Source organism: Pundamilia nyererei, unplaced genomic scaffold (assembly GCF_000239375.1).
Source record: "Pundamilia nyererei isolate P.nyererei 1_Seehausen unplaced genomic scaffold, PunNye1.0 scaffold00171, whole genome shotgun sequence".
Lineage (NCBI taxonomy): Eukaryota > Metazoa > Chordata > Actinopteri > Cichliformes > Cichlidae > Pundamilia > Pundamilia nyererei.
The window spans coordinates 764,485-783,694 of NW_005187572.1; the positions used below are offsets into that span (position 1 = coordinate 764,485).

At 42.7% G+C, this 19,210-nt stretch overlaps 1 protein-coding gene across 1 annotated transcript in view; it reads right to left on the reverse strand.

Moving 5' to 3' along the window:
- LOC102192065 (potassium voltage-gated channel subfamily KQT member 5-like) overlaps positions 1–19,210 on the reverse strand; it is a 132,144-nt gene that overhangs the window by 31,569 nt on the left and 81,365 nt on the right. The window contains exons 2-4 of the mRNA XM_005746050.2: positions 10,151–10,241; positions 5,075–5,201; positions 4,767–4,795 (exon numbers count right to left, since the gene is read on the reverse strand). Of these exons, the coding sequence (XP_005746107.1) occupies positions 4,767–4,795; positions 5,075–5,201; positions 10,151–10,241 (247 nt within the window). The remainder of the gene's footprint in view (positions 1–4,766; positions 4,796–5,074; positions 5,202–10,150; positions 10,242–19,210) is intronic.

Sequence of the window (19,210 nt, forward strand, 5' to 3'; positions counted from 1 at the left end):
AACGCAGATTCACTGAGCGTTCAACACAGACAGCATCGTCAGAAGGAAAGTTGATAAAATAAATTACAAATTTTGCATTGTTCGATACATATGCGTACCGAACCGAAAGCACTGTATCGAACGGTTCAATATCGATAAGAGTATCGTTGCACCCCTAGCGATTATGTGTAGTGATTTATGTGTACGTTCTGTGTGCACTCAAAAAATAAGAAAACTGGCTCTCAGAAAAAACACGACTATTTCCCTCATCTCATTGACAGCTCCAAAAAAAAGAAGACTGCTCACTCCTGCTAGCAGAAAAGAAAACAGAAGCAAGTATATCTTGTTGTTATTGATCTTAACGTGAAACCATCCTATCAAAATTCATTCTCATCTGAACGCCAGTTAGACGGTTCGACGTCTATCATGCAGCAGCAATAACAGTAAGTCAGCGTTGTCATCTCACGCTGCTCACTGCAGTAAATCAGCCCAACAAAGGCTCCATATTACTGGAGATGACATAATCTGCCACAGGCATCAACAGCACAATAGCAGCCTATGGCCTCTTCCTATACAGAGTATATGCTGATTTAAGTTGCCTGGCTACTGCATCGATCTGCTGTTTACACAAACACAGCAGAGGGAGAGGTAATTGGCTAAAACAGTGCTCTGCTGTATATCTGAAAGCAGAGCTCACACTTCTGCTTTGTTTCCTTTTAATTTCCCATAAGAGCATAAAAACTGTGACAGACGTAAACACGGGCACAGAGAGGCAGACGCACACAGATCTGACTCTGTGCAGAGGAAGTTCACACAAAGCACAGCGAGCACATGAATAACACCAAACCCACAAAGAGCACAGACAAATAAGACCTCGTCCAACTCAAAAAAAACCCCCAAATCTCCCCGTCTCTTCCATCTCGGCGATGCTCCGCGTTAAACTCTACGCCCGGGCCGTGCTATTTTACTTCACTGTGTACGAGAGGATTTCCCTTCTGTCCTTCAGTCGAACCCATTTTTTTAAAAGAGAGAATGTTTGTTGAGGTGAAGCTGATGGTCGTATAAATAAACAGATCAGTTGACCCACAGTGGGGAGAGGAAGAGAAAGGGGAAAGGTCATGAGCAGCAGCGGCATTACAAATACATTAAAGGGGCACCAGCAGAGCTCGCCGACTTTGAAGGTGCTCAGAGGAAAGTAAAAAAAAAAAAAAAAACCCCACAAAGAATCCAAAGATTTAAATCAGTCCAGCTGACTCTACACAGGCATTCAGCCCTACAGACAGCACATCTCACGATAGCTCCCCAACAGTGAAGTCAAAAATGTAGGAACATTTTCACCCATCAGACATCCATTCATCAATCCGCTTGTCCAGATCTGGGTTTCTGAGGAGCTGCCCAAACCGCCCGCCCAAAACACACTTGTACATGGACTAAATGGCCTGTAACATCAGGCCAGATACACTGTACTACTGAAGCACTTCCCTACAGGTTAAACCAAAGGATGCAGGTGAATGAAGTCCACGAAACACATGTAGACTGGTTGGACAAACTCCTATCCTCACTTATTCTTAAATATCATTCCAGGTCCAGTGTTCCACAACCAGGATAGAAATTGCGTATTTCAGTCTGAGTTTTTCACAAACCAACTTCTTCCCAGTTTAGAACTTAAAGACGGCAAAGAGCTCAGCTTCTCAATGAAACTACACAGACCGGTGGGCGGCCTCCCATTTTTAAACACCTCCACTGCAAAGCTGCACTTTCTGCAGATTTTTAAAAACTTTAGACATTGATAGCATGTAAGGGCAAGCAAGACCAGCAACAGCAAGTGCACATATGCAGAACATATTCAATTTCCAGAACAGATCCAAATGCAAACCTGCAGAGTTGATGGTTGATATGATCAAATTGTGATGAATGATCACAATTTGAAGGTCTTCATTTGAAACACAGTGTTCTGAGCTTCAGGCAAAACTTCACACGAAAGAATGTGAGCGTGAAACCAGACAAACACAAGAAAGCTGCATATTATGACAGTCCATCCTCAGGCGCATCATTCAGATGCATCTCCATAAGGGCCGAGCCATGTGCATCACAGCCACCATGGAGTCATTTACTCAGGCTGTCAGCGGACATGCTTCCTTTAACCCCCGGGGAGTCTTTGGTCTTTTAAATGACTCACAGGGACAAATCACCTGTTCACACCAGTTAAAGCGATGCTAGTTTTCATTCCCGCTTCATTTGCGAGTTAATGTTGGTCGCTCTGAAGTCACAGACTAACACATCTTTAGATCACGCTGGTTAAAACGTCATATCAACATGAAGATTCTGCACGCGGTGCTTATTCTGAGCACAGAAACTTCCTTTGGCGTTCGGCTGTTTTGGCATCAACATGCCGCCGTACGGCTCCAGTGAAGCTGCTTGATCGCAAGTAATTAGGGAGCCCTGTTGCCACAAATAAACTGGTTAACAGAATTTCCACTGGGCACGATGCAGCAGCCAAAGTGAAAAGAAAAAAAGAACTGCTTAAAGGACTCCACAGAAGAAGAAGAAATGATTTAACTTCTGGGCCAAAAGTAACAGCAAAAGGAAGAACATTTTAAATGAGTTCAGCTGGAGGCTGTATTATTTTTAGATATTCAGACCAGGATATCTTATTATTCTAGCATTATTAAAGCATTTTAATGTAAGACAGATCAGTCAGATCCCGTGCATCCATTAAAGTAAATGTTGCTCGAGTTTAAAAAGTACTATCAGCAAAAGTATAAAAACTAAAAGCACTCATGTTTACAAGATTAATATTTTTATTACACTTACAGAGCAGCTTAAAATGGAAATACTCAAGTATAAATACCTAAACTGACTCCTGAATGATTTTCAGGATTTTCAGTTTACTTTCCCCAGGTTGTGCAAATGTTAGCATGACAGTACCATCACCCTAGTGTTCTTCTCTAAATGTGTGTTGAACTCTGTAAATGTTTTAACTATCTGCGCAAATATCAGTGGTTAATACAGCATACAGAGTTTTCCTGTCTGTATAAAAGCTAATCTGTCCTGTAGCTTTTACAGAGTTTTCTAAATCCAGGATTAAAGAAAAGGGAAAATACATTTGTGTTCTTCAAGGTTGGATACAAATAAATCATTCGTAAGATTCACCGCTGTCTGGATGAGCTCACTTTCTACACCTTTAGGCACTTTCAAACTATCACACAAATATGCACAGAGTTTGTTTAGAATCACTGAAGGAAAAACAAGCCCTCCTGTTTCCATCTACAACCACTTATGTTTGACATGGCTCTAGAAGAACATCAGCACATAACCGAGCTGACATCACTGATAGGACACCGAGTCAGAAACGGAGATAATTGGATGGAGGCTGGTTGCAAAGTGGCTTGCAGGTGTGCAGCACCTGTGTGAAGGCTAAAGTAGCATATACAGTGCAACCTACCTGAGATTTGGTAGCTGTAGGCTGACTTCATGGCCTACCTGAACCAACACTATGATCAATTAAAGGTCACTGACCCTACATATCATACTCAAGGAGATGTTGCATAAAACGGCACTCAAAGCTACTCACATTTTTCTCTTTCCACTAAAGACATGATCCACTTTAAGTCTTGCCATTCTCAAGGCTTTCAGCATCTCTGAAGTCAAATTAATTCATGATAATCCTAACAATAATCCTGGCGATACAGCAATGCCCAGACTGAGGAAAGACTGAGCTACACAACCAGTTTCACTTCATTTAACCTGCCAGGGGCTAAACTTGGCATAAACCAGGAGTTTGCTCATTTAGAAATCTTCATGTAGAGAAATAACTGCAGTCATGGCAGAAAAAAATCAACAACAACAACAACAAAAAAGTTTTGCCAGTAGCACAAATTCTGTGTTTCATAAATCGTTGAACAGCATTAATCTATGAATCTGGTTTTCCTGCAGTTCTCTGTAGCAGGCTGGATATCTGCTTCATTCCTGCCTTATCAGAGCTCCACACTAAAACCATCCTCAAAGACCAGCTGCTTCAAAGATCCAGGAGTAATCTGGTAACAATCTGTGCATTTTCCAGCTTGTCCTGTGACATTTTATACCATGCTACAAGTAAAAAGTGATAATTAGTCACTGACATTAGGTGAGAAATTCACATTAATTCATACATTTATCCCACAAGTATTTTACTGCCATGACAGTTACGTCAGCTTCAGCTACCCAGCGTTCAGTCTCCAAACCGGCCACAGTGGGAGCTGGTTCAATGGAGGACTAAACCAGAGCTGGTTCTGCACTGGTTTAGTGGGAAGAGCTACCAATATTTCCGATTCAGTCACACTAACACAAAGAAATCACCCACTATCACTCTGAAATCTTAAAATCCAAACGTTTTTCTGCAAATGATGGAGAATAATTGCCATCATGCTCTGGAGTTAAAGTCGATGTCTGTGCACAGAAACTAAAATTAGTATAATAAAAGTTGTAATACGACCAAAACTACACACAGACACAGACAGAGTCATTTTATACTGCAGCACAGTCACAGGGTTTCTCTCTGTAGGGATGTGCGTTATGATTCAGCTCCATGTATCCTTCAAATCCTTTCTTTTACTTTCTCACTTTATTATTTTTCCGCGCTCGCCATCACACGCCGTCGTCTTCTCCATTTCTCCTTATCTCTTACTTATATTTCACTCTTCTTTTGCTCGCTCCCCCGTCAGTGCTGAACAGTGACGACCGGAGCTTGCGACGCACTCGCTGACCTCGGAGCACTGCTCTCCCTCCCTGCGAGCGCCCTACTGTACTTTGAAAGAAGCAGCAGAGCGATCCTTGTCTAAACAGTGGAAAGAATAAAAGGCAGTTAATGCAACCTCATTACGTAAATGCTCTCTGCTCTTATGAGGCCTGACCACAGCTGAAAATGACACCAGCAGACTTTGGTCAATAGCGTGCCATGGGCTGCATTCACAGAGAGGACGCAGAGCGGTCCGCTAGAGGGCAACTGTAGGGTGAAACAATGAGAAGGGAATGGCTTTGTAGCTGAAAAACAAAACCTTTAAGCAGCGAATTAATCACCCAAAAAAAAAAAGAAAGGCGTGGCCCAAAGACTCACCGATGACACAAAAGGGCTTCCTGGCAAAGCGCAGCCGACCCTGCCATCCTCTGTAGCGACAGCAGCATCCCGCTGACCAGATACGGATGATGAATTCCAACCCGAACACCACAATCATCACAAACTCCTGTTGGAAGCATAGAAACAACAGTTGTTTTGGAAGCGTGTTGATGACGGCAACAGAGAGCATTAATCTGGTTTTCCAGGGATTAAATCAAACACAGTTAAGCCAGTGGATATATTAGACAGGAAGTAAACAGTTATGCACCAAATACACTGGCAAAGAGAGAAGCAGATGTAAGGACCAGAACAAATGTGCCTGACAGTCCGGGTCATGGTTGGACTGAGGAGAGACAAACTTACAGGTTGTTGGTGGAGCGCGGCTGATGTGTATAAAAGAAAAACACAGCATAGTTTTGGCTCAGTATTTTAACATCAGGCTCTGGGAACTGAGCAACTGGTCTCCACAGAGACTCAAAAGTCAAGCCAGTGTAAAAATGCCACAAAGTGCAGTTCCTGTAATGTCCACTTGAGGCCGTCTCCTGAAGTGAGTCAATCACCGTAGACTTCCATGTTAAAAAGTCCAATTTTACAGCAGAAGTAAACATGTTTACAGCCTGGTATACAAACAGCTTTGATCTCTACAGCTGATTTCTCCCTTCATAACAACTGAATCTATTTTTTTTTAACAGTGTTTCAATATCAGAATCTGACATTGTTTCAATGTCAACAGTATTAGAAAATATAACGTCGAATCAATGTCAGGTTTCAACATTGATTCAATATCAAAACCTGACGTTGTTTCAATATTAAAAAAGGGTGCAAGAGTGACGTCAACGTTGATTCAATGACATCACCTGATATTGACAATGTTTCCTTGCTATCTGGCTTGACGTTAGGCACTGCTGGGGGTGTGGTAGGTCGTATCTTGGCTGTTACTCGTATGCTGGGCTTTACCTTTGCTAAATGAACCAGTGAACTGGACCTCTGGACTCTGCTGTTAGTGCTTTTTGGAGCTTTTTAATGCACTTACTTGACCTGTTGTGCTTTTAATGGTACGAAGCGACTGTCCGAGAAGTCTCCTTCACTTCAATTCAGTTCTAATATTATTTCATTACTTAGCACTGATGCTAGCCACAATGCTAGACCCTTTGGATGTGTTTCAGGAAGATCTGCCAAATCAAACCCACTGTGGTGACTTAACTTAGCACTAATTAGCAGATATGTGCTCGAGTAGACTGTACAGTGTATAGATGTAACCTGCTAACCAAGCCAGCTAGCATTAGCTCAGAGGTTAAGAAGCTTGAGTTCTGTCTACAGACGTGATAAAAGATACACGCTGCATTCTTTTTAATGGCCACCAGGAGGCAAAGACATCTGGTCCTGAAAAGTAAACAGGAAACAGTCCTTCACACAGAACTCTGTGAATGCTTTCCTGCTGATTTTATGAGCTCAGTCACTCATTTTAGAAATGATTAATTATCTGTTTTCTTCCGGTTATCCGGGGCTGGGTGGCAGGGAAAGCAGCCTAAGCAGTGAAGGTGCTCTCCCTCTCACCGGCCGCCTCCTGTGAGGTGTTCCTAGGCCAGTGGAGAGATGTAATCTCTTTAGCCACGGCATCTCCTCCAACCTAAACTATTTATTAAACTCTTTAAAATTTGGTTATTTAATCACTGGCCAGTTACTTGTCAATCATAAGTTGTTGTTGTTGTTTTAGTTGTTTTATTGACTTATTGTCTTCTATATTTTACTGCATCACGGTTGTGCATTTTATTGATTTTAGAGGTTTTACATTGTTAAGCACTTTGTGCGGTGTGGACTGTTGGAAATGTGCTATATAAATAAACTTGAACTTGACCTTGACCACAAGTTAATGACCAATGAGCATGCTCCAGCTCCAGGCGCGATCAGTTTGACAGTCGGATCCACCTCTCACTCATCACATCTGGTTTTAAAACTTGAGGCTTTATAACGAGACCTCACTAACCCCTGGATGATGTCATGATAGCCCGTCTATGTTTCAGATGCAAAGACCAGCAGCACATTATGTTGGGCTGGTCTTATTATTTTGGCACATCAGTGTAAATTTACATTAGTCATTATTTGCTGCATTGATCACATGTCATTATACGTCATTAATGCAGTGTTTGTCTCATTTAAATGGATGCCGGGTTGACAAAAGTATTGTGTGTTAAAATGACTGAGACGGGTCATCTGTTAATGCACACGCACGGCTTTACCTTCCATTAGATGGAAACGCTGATGCAATTAGCGTGGTGCAATTTGTGAAATGGCAGCTCCAGCTGCAGGGGCAATCATGTGCAGTAAATGCTGCCCGTGCAAAAAAAGTGACCTCTTCTTCTGCAAAAGCTTTTTTTTTTTAAAAAAGAGAAAAGAAAAGAAAAACGTGAAGAGTCTGTTAAAAAGGCATTTCTGCTCCCGTGCCCACCGTTCCTCGCTTTCTTCTCAAGACATCTTTGAACTCAATTTGTTAGTACTTAAAGAAAGTGGAGTTCTCAGTTTGAGGGCAGGCACTTAAATCTGCCATTTATTCTGTTATCCCGAGGTCGACCTCGAGAGTTTTCCCGATGGCCGTATGGCTTATTCATAATGGCAAATTCTCCTTTCACCAATTCATACTTTGGTTTCTGTTCAGAACTTCTTTAAACAAGACATTCAAAGGAAAGGCAACGTTGTTAACTGCTCATCATATTCCTTATTTATCTCCCACTCCTCCGCACAGTTTGTCAGTGATCACAATTAGCACAAATTACACAAATTACTGGGTATTTTCTGCAGACTGCCTCATTTTTCCTCTTTCACTGCACATCTTGGTTAATTTACAGGATCACTGATATTTTGTAATTAATATATAATTTTACTCATGCAGCTAAGTGCATGAGTAAAATGGAAAATACCAGATTACATTCCATGTTCGGCCCCAGCCACACACATCCAGAGAGCCGACCACCGGTCAGTAAGAAAAAATATGTTTACCTGTTTCTGAATACGGCACTGAAATAAAAAAAACATCTCCCTACGATTGTTTTGATTGCTAGCAGATTACTGTGGTCACTGATAGTTTGCAGTGGAAGATACCAACATGTTTGCAAACACTCAAAATAACTGCTAACCAGCAGGGAAACCTGAAAAAGTGAAATGCAAACCAGGAACGGACAACATTCATCTGCAAAGAAAAACTCAGCCAGCACTCGACTTTTTAAACATTCTCCGTTTCCAGTTTGTGACTCAATTTTTCAAGTTTCACTGCAGCTCAGCGTTTAGAGACAGGTCAGCATTTTGTATGAAAAGTATAGGTCAGCTGTGGGCGACCAAAGGAACCTGAAGTTTTTGGTGCAGCACCAACTTTGTGACCGATTTCACGCAACGGCAGCCAAAATCACTCCGGGTGGTTTCAGGGGTTTCTGAGCGGTCCGCAGGCCTGAGGTCTTACATCTGTGTCAGTTAATCAGACTGAAAGGAAGCGGTCAGACGTACCTTTTGTAAACGTACGCTTACACTGCAATATCTTGAAAATGTGCTAAATGAGGTTACACTGGAACAATGATTATTATGCTCGGTTACTCTGGATGAAAATTTGGGGTCAGCGGGTGACGTGATAAAATAAGGATACAAATGTCGTGTGCAAAGTGAATGAATAAGTCTGTCACATATTTGTTCTCTCCTGAGGTATTATGTTGCTCTTACAAAAACCCTCCAATGTCAGAGACACCAAAGAGCTAGAGAAACTCAGTTTGTGGGATGAGAGTCTCACATCTCAGAAGTCTGAAACTCTCCAGTCAGGCAGGTGGAAGTCACACACCTGGATGCTGAATCTGAGGAGGAGGAAGATAAGGAGGAGAAGAACTGAGGCTTCAAGGATTTAATTAAAATTTGGGAGGTCGCAGGAGGTCGAGACTCTGGTGATCCACTCGCAGGAAATTTAAAATGTCATTTCCTTCTGGTGACTTTTCATGCATCTTTTCAGGTTAAATTTAGAGTGGAATTCTTTTTTCTGTAAGGGAAACGCATCAATCTGCCACGCGATGATAAAAGTGTCCCTAAAATATTTTTTTATATTTTCTATTTGTAACAGTGGTCCAACTCAGCTGTAACCTTGAACATAAGGAATAAAAGTCAATATCAGTAACTTTTGGAGAGTTAGTGAAGGAGGGCTAACTGACATACTATGATGGAAAACTTTGTATGGATTTGAATATTTCTGATGTGGAGCTTAAAGTAGTCAAGGAAGGTCAATCAATAAAGAGCCTGATCATGGAGAGATGACCACCATCATACGACAGGAAGAAGATACCTAAAAGAGCCAAACTGCAGCAAACTGCCTGAGATCACTTCGTGCTGTCTGACTCAATGCCAGCATAAAGACTACAGTCGTACAGGCACCGACGAGCTCACAGTCCGTGACCGACTGCTTTCACCAAGTCCACAGAAAACACACACAGACTGGCTCTACAAACTCCCACACCCTCAAATATCCTCAATACGAGAGCGAGCCGAGGACGATGATCCACCTGAAGTTGAAATTTATATTGAAGTGTTCAAACATGTATGAAAAAGAGCTTGAAGAGAATCTCCTGTCAGCTCTTTTTGTTTTTATCAGCTTAGATATGCTGTTATCTGATAAGCTGGGACTGTCTGTGTTATTCAGGCCAGGAAAGATGTTTCCTAGTTTTCCTGCAGACCACACAACACGCACACTACTGACACACACACACACACACGCAGACAATAACAAATGTCAAAACATCAAATATCAAAATTCATCATATACATATAAATTTATACACAAACAAGAAGCAGTTCTAATGAGAATAATGAATGAAACTCTGCAAACGTTTTTAAATTCTTTGGGAGCATATTCCAATCTTTAACTGGTTTAGAGGAGAAAGCTGATCGTGCAAGGAAAGACAAATCCCCTCTAAGGTGGTGGAGCAGCCTCATGGATGGTCTTACTGTATGTACTACACGTATGCTTGGGTATATTGTAGATGTCAATGAATTAAAGAGCTGATTGCTTAGAGTTCCTGGCAGAAGAACATTTTTCCAGGTGCTTACCAGAATGAGCAGGCAGTAGGAAGAGAACTCCTGATGAGCCGGGATGGTGGAGAACACAGAGAGGACCAGGCAGCTGAAGACCAAGACGAACCTGAACAAAAACACAAAACTGGAGTCAAACAGGATGACATCAATGGGCTGACCTCATCCACCACACGGACCAAACCCTCATTTCCACTGGTCCCAAACAGGCTGTGCACTGAAGTGGAATTGTTCCTCTGTGACAAACTCTTGAACCCATTCTGGCAGTGAAGGAAGAGCAGCACACCAACGACCTGGCAGCGCAATCGCACAATTATTTCCTGTCTGCAGTGAACAGTGAGCCCGACCATTATTCAATTTCCTGAGATATCAAGTTAATCATGCTTGTTTGTGCAACATGGTTTGCAAGAAACAAGCAGTGAAACTGCGGCTCTTGGAAAACAAGCAACATCCGACCACTTCCACACTCCCGACTGTCGCTCCCTCCGCCAGGAAACCGTAGCTTTCCATCTTCATTGTTGTGTTTTGTTTTTCCATCACACAAAGCTTCCAAAATGAGAAATATGAGTGCAGCCTTTAGAGCTACAGTGGCTCCTGATGTTAAATGGTGAGAGCACATCTGTGTTTTATCATCTCAGTCTGCTGCACAGGCCCGTCTGACACGCAGTGTGTGTGTGTTTTCTCTTAACTATTGTGCAATGACAGCAACACAGCCCACTTCATGTTACACAGGTCTTGTTTTTAGGCCTCTGAAGTTCGCTTCAACTCATAAACACACCTTTAATTACAGAATTTCAGGTGATTATTTACACTCCTGTTGAAATCCAAGCAACCCCCCCACTGTTACAGAACTGAAAGCAGAGGCACCTTCTGCTGTCCACAATAAAACCGGGTTGCATCTATGAAAAGTATCCACAGTTCCCGTTTACTGCTTGATACAGAATAAACGTCTTTATTGAAATAACTGTGTTTATTGTATATATTACAAACTGTATATATTACAGGCAGGACCAAAGTCAGAGTACCAGAAATGACATTTAAGCAATAAAGATGGATTACAGTGTGCAAGACCTGTTTGAAAGCCTAAGCAGCTGAGAGATGAAGGTTGTGGTCGAATAGTTGGAATAATACCAAGGAAAGACGCTTCCTTTATTACCTGCTTTAGCAAAGGACACAGTGGATCATCCTTCATGAAGGGAAATGAGATACATGATTGAGTGGTTCAGGAAAAAAAGTATATCAGCGTGAGTACCAAATGAAGTAGACGGTAGTTTAATTATAATCTGCATTTGCCTTCTAATATGTGGGTGTTTGAACTTTAAAGAATGATAAAGTGAAGTGACGGCTGTAGTTTAGCTGCCATCAGTCATTTCACATCAGGTAAAGATCCATCCATTCATTTTCATAACTGTTTATCCAGCTCAGAGCTGTTGGGATGCTGGAGTCTATCCCAGCTGTCACTGAGGGACTCAGGTCTCCAGTCAGAGCCATCCGTCCTCGCCTGCAGCCAAATTACAATCACCAATCAAACACAAACTTCAAAAAGAAAGGCTTCCTCTCATGAATTCTCCTTCACATCTTTCCTTCCTGTCTTGATGTTTTACCTCAGATTCAAGGAAAACACACGGGAGAGAATCTTTTGAACTATTCAGCCTCAACCAGCAACTCCCACGGGTCTGCCTCCCTGCATCCGCATGTACTCAAAACTCATACGTAGTGTCTACGAGGGATCCTGGTTAGATGCTTCGCAGACTTCAACAAGTCATTTCAGCCCTTTGTCAAAATACCAGAGTCAGCTTTTTCAGTCAGGATGGGACCAGATATCAGATCGGTGCATCTCTACATCTCCAGCATAGAAACGAGGCACTTTGGTGTTATTTTAACCTGGAAACTCACAATCCATTTCCACTTCCATTCTCAGGCCACAGAACAGTCACCACTGGATAAGCCGATAAAGACTCCTAGCTGGCAGCGGACTGACTTTTAAAACAGCTTTGCATGCTACTGGAATTTGAAAAAGGTTTTTCACATTACAATCATTTCCTCTAGGAAAAATATCATTTCTGGCAATCTGACCTTGGCCCTACCCACAATGCAGTTTGTCCCTGTGCACAGCTGTACCGAAGCGGAGACTGGGGACTCCTTCCTATGGGCCCCTCGTGCCAAACTGACCCCAGATTATCACAGAGTTGAAGGGAAGTCTTTCAAGCTTGTCTGCCGGGCCCATCAGGACTACTTCCAGTGTTTGAATGGTGCCTGTGTGAAAATAGTGGGTGTGCAGAGCAGGTCACACTCCCATACCCCACAGAACAGTACAGGACTGTGCTGTTCTGACCCCACTTGGGCCCTCGCCGACATGCAGAGAGCCAAAATGAAGGTCAGGATTTTCCACAGCCCCGGGGATGGTTATGTCATCATTTCTCGACCCATGAGTTCTCCTCCTGCTCTGCGACAGGCCTCGCAGAGCTGCTGGAGGTTCCGAATGAAACGAAAAGCATAAAGTATCGAAAGTTTGAGGTTTGCACTGTTGACATTTCCAAAGATTTGAATAATGTGCTTTTGATTGGAGGAAAACATCTAGTGACAAGCATTGTGGCGCTGTCAGCTGAAGCACGAGCTCCTTGTCAGTGGCACACCTACGCCTCTCGCACTTACAAGGTTGTCAGACCGAAAATTATAGAGTGACAATCAACTCCCTTCATCCGTAGCCTAACTCATGTTTCCAGTTTGAATATATTTACTTAAAAAAAAAATAAGGGGGGGGGTGAAGTGAAAAGCCCTGTGACAGCATCATTAAGTTCTCAATGAGGTTCATTAATTAATCCCACAAGGTGAGGCTCTCGGACGGCCATGGCCCCTGTGTGTCGTGATGCCCTGCACTCAGAGCTGAAGGATTCATCTGGAGCATCTCGTTCAGTGCTCCCAGCAGAGTGATCGCTCTTAACCTTCCAAACAACACTGACTGAAAATTAAACTGGCGAACACAAAGAAGGAGAGGTACGTCCTTCCACCTACTCACCCTCCACCTCCCCTGCGCTCGCATCACCCAGCATCACGGAACAAGTGGTGAGTGCTGCTCTGATTAGCATAATTTAATTGATTTGTCTGCAAAATGAGCTCCAAAACTAATGATATCCGCAAACTGCAATGGTATATTACAGCTCATTATCACTCTGAATTTGATTGGCAGACATTTCTCCACAGTCTCCTTTTTATCTGTCATCTTGGATGATAGGAGGGTAAGGAGAGTGGGGCAGTAAATGGCCTGGAGTGGAATTAAAGCCATGCCTCTGCAGTGAGGACACAGCTTTCACCAGGTGAGCTGCAGGGCGCTCCTGGATGTTTTTTGCCAGAAAGTCAAAAAAATGACTTTGATGCAATGCAAAATGCCACAAACAGACAGCGAGACACAAAATAATCACAAAAACATGCAAAATCACCAGTACGAGGCTGAAAATGACCACGGAGATGTGCAAAAAAGATCAGAGTGAGAAAAGCAAATGGGAGACAGAGGGGCCATTATAAGATACATAAGAATTAATTTGAGCTTTGAATTATGTAAAGCTGCAAAGAATGTCCATCAAAGAAAATAAGAAAGCTGAAAATGAGCAGAAAAGAGCCTCTTTAATACGCCTGGCTGAACACTCTCTGTCCACTGATAATAAAGAAGAAGAATTTTTCACCTCAATGTTTGGTTCAGTGCAAAAAATGTAAATAAAACTGGAAAAATAAATCTAAGATGAGGACGTCTGTGTCCTATTAATGAAAGGTCTCTGCCAAATAAAAGACACCAAAATCTGGCTTTGCAGTCTTAAACGTGTTCCTTTCAGTTGTCCGTTTGTTAGGAGCCAGTTTTCGCAGCAGTTTGCAGGTGAGACACAAACAGGTTTTTCTAAAAGTGAGAATCTGCTGCCCGAATGTTTTCATCACTCACACACCCGAATAATCTGCGTAGCCGAGGAAAACGTGCACCCTGGAGCCCTGCAGAGGTCATCGTTTTGATTCGATTTTATCTGACTGCAAACCAGTTCAAGTTTAGCTTGAGCCATAGTTGTACTTTTATTATGTATTTGCCTTTATTGTATTTTTTTTCACTTATTCAGTTTCAACATTTTTACTTTAGCGTGGCTTCATCTTTGATCCTGGTTTTTCTTAATGTCCTTTGATTTTCTCTCACTCTTATCAACCATTTCAATATTTTCCTTTTTGTTTTTTCTTTTAAGATTTATTATTGTTGGATATTATTTTTGCTTTATTACATCTTGTTATCAGCTTTGCACTTCCTGTGTATTGTGTGTTCATCACTCAGCACAAAAGGAGCTATAAACTAAAGTCTAACTGATTGATTGCCCCATTTAACCTGGTTTTTACACTGTAGGGTCATGTGAGCGTGCTCAGTACACGTGTCACTGTATGCACAGAGCGTATGCAGAACAAGCAGCATGGCGACTCATTCACATCTACATGTGGTGTAATTAGATAAACTGTGCAGGACAAAAACTGAACATATTTCCCACTTTATGTGTCAAATCTGCATAAAGAAGCTCTACTCCCACTTAAAAGCACCTTCCTGATTAGTTCTGTCGTGTGTTAATTGGACCACAGCACACTAATAGATTGATTAATGATGTCGTAATGATCACATGTGACTGGGTTTATGCCAGATGATGTCATAAGCTGTTTTGAGACACATGACACAGATATATTATCTGATGCTGTCCATGGTCCTGAAACCAAATCCTGCTCCTGCCCTTAGATTTTAGTTTCAGAGCAGATGTCACACGATCGAACTTGATTTGTCTTCAGTGATCCCACCTGCCGATCTGCCTTTTCATTGAACAGAGATCAGCTGGTGCACAATCAACAATTATTCTACTTTAAAGAATGCGTCGCCACTTTACACATGATGCTGTTAGTGTGATGCTATAGTGGAAGCTTTGCAACTGTTTAGTAAACAGAGCAATCCAACGTACATTCTGTGATCTGATTTTTAAATCTGAAACCATCAACTGTCTCAGGCTACATTCCCGTTTTTTGGGACAAAACATTAGGACGTCTCAGTGCTGCAACTTTATGAAACCGCTGAATCAAAATTCAACGTAGTTTGATTATTTTGTTTCATAAAGACTTCAAAAAGTGAAAGAAGAAGTAGGATTCCCCACATCAGCTGCTTCTTCGCGTATCTAAAATCCATCTCTACTGACTGTGTTTCTCGAGCTCATGACCTGGAGGGGAGACGGCGTCCTCGCATGCTTTGGCAGAAGATAGTGTTCCCAAATGTCAGAGCACGTGTTGCCAACACTATGAAAACTGAAACCTTTTCACTTATTATGGTGAACTGCGGAGCAGGGGAAGTGTGTGTCACCTTAATGTCCACTGTGTGTTGTCCTCGGGAACTTTATGAGTTGACAAGGAAAAGCAAAACCTAAACCTCCATAAAAGAGCCACACGAGCTCAGAAAAGTCGACTTTTCAGAGGACTGCGTGTCGTGCTGGGTGTTGCACATTTATGTTGTGCGGGTGGCCGGTGTGATCAGATTGTGGAGCAGCTCTTTAAAAAAATAGCTGTTTCAGGTTTGGGGTCCCGGGACGCAGCAGTGAGAAGTTATCTTCTGATTCAAAAAGCTGCCTAAAGCACAACCATCAACAACATCATTAACCACAGTCGTCTAACCGTGACCCAGAAATTTGACCTCAAGACCTTTGACCTTCCCTGCGAGGTTGACATTCCTTCACGCACTCAGTCAGTCATGCATCTGACATCTCAAAGCATTCCTGGCATTCGTCCTGACAGTGTTGGTTTATTCCAACAGCGACGGGCCTCCTCTGTGCACTCAGCACATTTCAGAGACTCACCAGAGGAGGAGGAAAACCTTATCACTTGTTCAGAGACGACCATTTATGGGTCTTTTTATTTTCTGTCAGTTATTTGCTGTCAACCGTGATGAGATTGAGTACTCGACATTACAGCATGCGTCTCTTACTGTTACCACCGCACGTAAATTTGTGTCTTTCAGAGGATGTGCCGATCAATTGTTCGGTGTGTCTGCTCACTTTAAGGACTCATCCTACCATAAACACAAACTTCTTCCAAGATCCACGTGCAATTTGGTGACAATCTGTGCATTTGCTCAAATGACGGAGCATCATGTCACAAAGCAAAAGTGATAACAAAGTGGCATCAAGTGAACATTTCAGATCCATGGCCAGAAAACTCCACAACTCTTAATCAGATTGACAATTTATGGTCAGTCCTTAAAAAGCACAGTCTGCACATTTATCAACTTGGAGCTCTGATAAGGCAGGAACAGGTCATGCTACACTCTTCCTGCTCAGTCACACATGCATGTAACATATCTGCAGGGCTGTACGTATGAATATAAGCTGTTAGCTGCTACGTGTTAAAAGCCACAGTGCTGACAGTGAGCTGCAGACATTAGTGTGACTGAAGCTCAGAAGATGACAGAGCACATTTCCATAATTCACCTGGGCTCTCTGAAAGCCTGAGCCAGGGATGCGCTCTGTATTTTGTCAAGCAGTAGCAAAGAGGGGTGGGGAGTGTCTCTCATTCCCCATAATGCTGATGTTATGCATCTCAGGCTGCAAGAAGCACGAGTTAGAGCAGAACAAGCTGAATGCGTTTGGGAGATTAAATGAGTGCAAATGAACTTGCAAAGTCGGCTCAATGAGGAAGCGAGCGTGAGGATTTTTGTGACGTCTGACTATTGATACAGCGAGGCGTCTGGGAGGAGCCCCGTGACAGAGGGCTGTTTGCCGCGAGCAGTCTTCAGAATACCGATAACGCACGCACTGAAAACGATGCACGGCGAGCAAAGAACAGAAACTACAGCGCAGGGATTTTCAAACCGTGGTGGCCACATTAAGAATAACAAAACACACACTGTAGCTATAATGTTTCATATTTTCAGTGACGTCCTGCATTGTGGTGAGGGCAGCGGTGGTGTTTATGTTTGCGTTAAAGGAGAGGAAGCTCATCCACCACAGTGGCAAGCTTCGGAGTCAACAGATGACAGGAATGTTGCTTCTTGGCAAAAACTTCCAGTTTACAATATTTCTGCAGCCAGAGAACTTCCTTTTTACGTCATTTCATTTAAGTCTGGCTTTCGCGTCTGCACACACGCCGAACCAACGAACCTCCGCCGAGTCATTAGGTACGAGACGATTATTTCCATTGCATCCTTAAAATCGCACAGCCAAGAGACGTTCTTCGACGTCATGTAGCTGCAGGCAGCGTTTGGCTGTGACAGCTTTCATTTGCTCCTCTCCTGAGGCGTCTCCTGCTTTATGTGTTTGAGAGGAGAGGACTACATAAACAGTTTATAGATTATTTCAAAATGAGGTTTCAAGCAGTCACCAGCACCGACTGCTTGCGTGGGAGTCATATCACTGCATTAAGTTGTGTGAAAGATTAACTCCAGAAAACACGTTTAATATCAATTCTCATTATAAAACTGAAAAATAATATTTCAGAAATGGGAAAAGCTCCAGGCTTGAATGTGTAGGCAAAATGAGAACTCTCAAGTTCTGTTCTGTTAATGTACTCACAGATTGATCAACAGGAAGACTGTGATGCGATGCGTACAGTGTGCTTGTGGACTCCAACTATGGCCTCACCGCAAGCACTGAAGCCTTCCAAATCAGGACTAATGTCACCATATGAGGCATCCTCTACAACATAGGTGTCAAACTCTGGCCCGCGGGCCACATTTGGCCCGCAGCCTACTTACATTTGGCCCGCGAAGCCATACCAAATTACTATCAGAGCTGGCCTACTGGTATTATACAGCTAATATATATATTGTTTAGTATTAAGCTTTGCTTGTTCCATATTCAGTTTTTCAGCAAAACGTGTTTGAGTCCATAAGAAAAGATTCATTCTTATATCTGGAGGAATAAATATATTTCAATAAATATTAACGTTAGCCCGCATCTTTGTTCCAGTTTTGAATTTTGGCCCACTGTGTATTTGAGTTTGACACCCCTGTTCTACAAGGTGGATACACTGGATACCTTGTGTCCCCAGAACCTCAGGGTCTTGGCAGAGAATAAGCCCCCCCAGTGAGTGGACACGGGCTGATGTCACTGCCTTTTGAAGGACTCAGGGAAGCCAAAGGCTATGGGAAAACACCCAGGTACAACATCCAGACAGATTAAACTCATGAACAGGATGGAATCACCTGGGAAGGACTATTCAGAGAGAAACTATAATCCAGCAGCCTGGAGTTTCAGCATGGGGTTGACTAGAAAGAGTCACAGAAAGTAATCTGAGAACTAACACTGTTTCTGATCTATTGGATGACCCGAGGCAGGAATACAACCAACAGGGCAGTGCGACATGTAGACTAGCTGAATGTGAAGACCAAAAACTCACAGATCAAAGATCCTGAACATTCCAAAAACCCTTAAGAAGGCGAAATTTCGATTTATCTGTCGCGCTACGTTCGAACCATTACTTGTAGCCAGGAGTCATGGAGTTGCTAGCTGATGAGTGTATTTCACAGTCAGACCCACACCCCACTTAGATCCAGCTTAAAACACTGATGGTGAAAGGCTTCACTAACAAATGGCCATCTTTTAACACTTATATCCTACACACTTATAAAGCAATGACTTTAAGTTTCTAAAAATCTTGTATGCTGCATGCCAACAGTTATGAAGGCAAGCTCTTAAAACCTCTTAAGACAGTCACTACATTGTTTGATATTTGCCAAGTAGAAACAGTTCGAAGGCACCGACTCCAAACTGTACACGCATTGGAGGTCGTTCACACTCTCCAAATTAAAAATTCCTTATTGAAGTCCTGAAACAGCTGCTGGCGAATTGAGCTGCTAACATCTACAGTTATGCAATATTATGATAATAAACAATAAAAAAGGACTAACAGATTTTATTCGATTGGCAAAACAGTCATGCACTGTATTGGATCCTGCCCTAAGGACCCCAAAGCGCTTTACACATCCAGCCATCCACACATTCACACACTGGTGATGGCAGCTACAGTGTAGCCACAGCCACCCTGGGGCGCACAGAGGCGAGGCTGCCGGACACTGGCGCCACC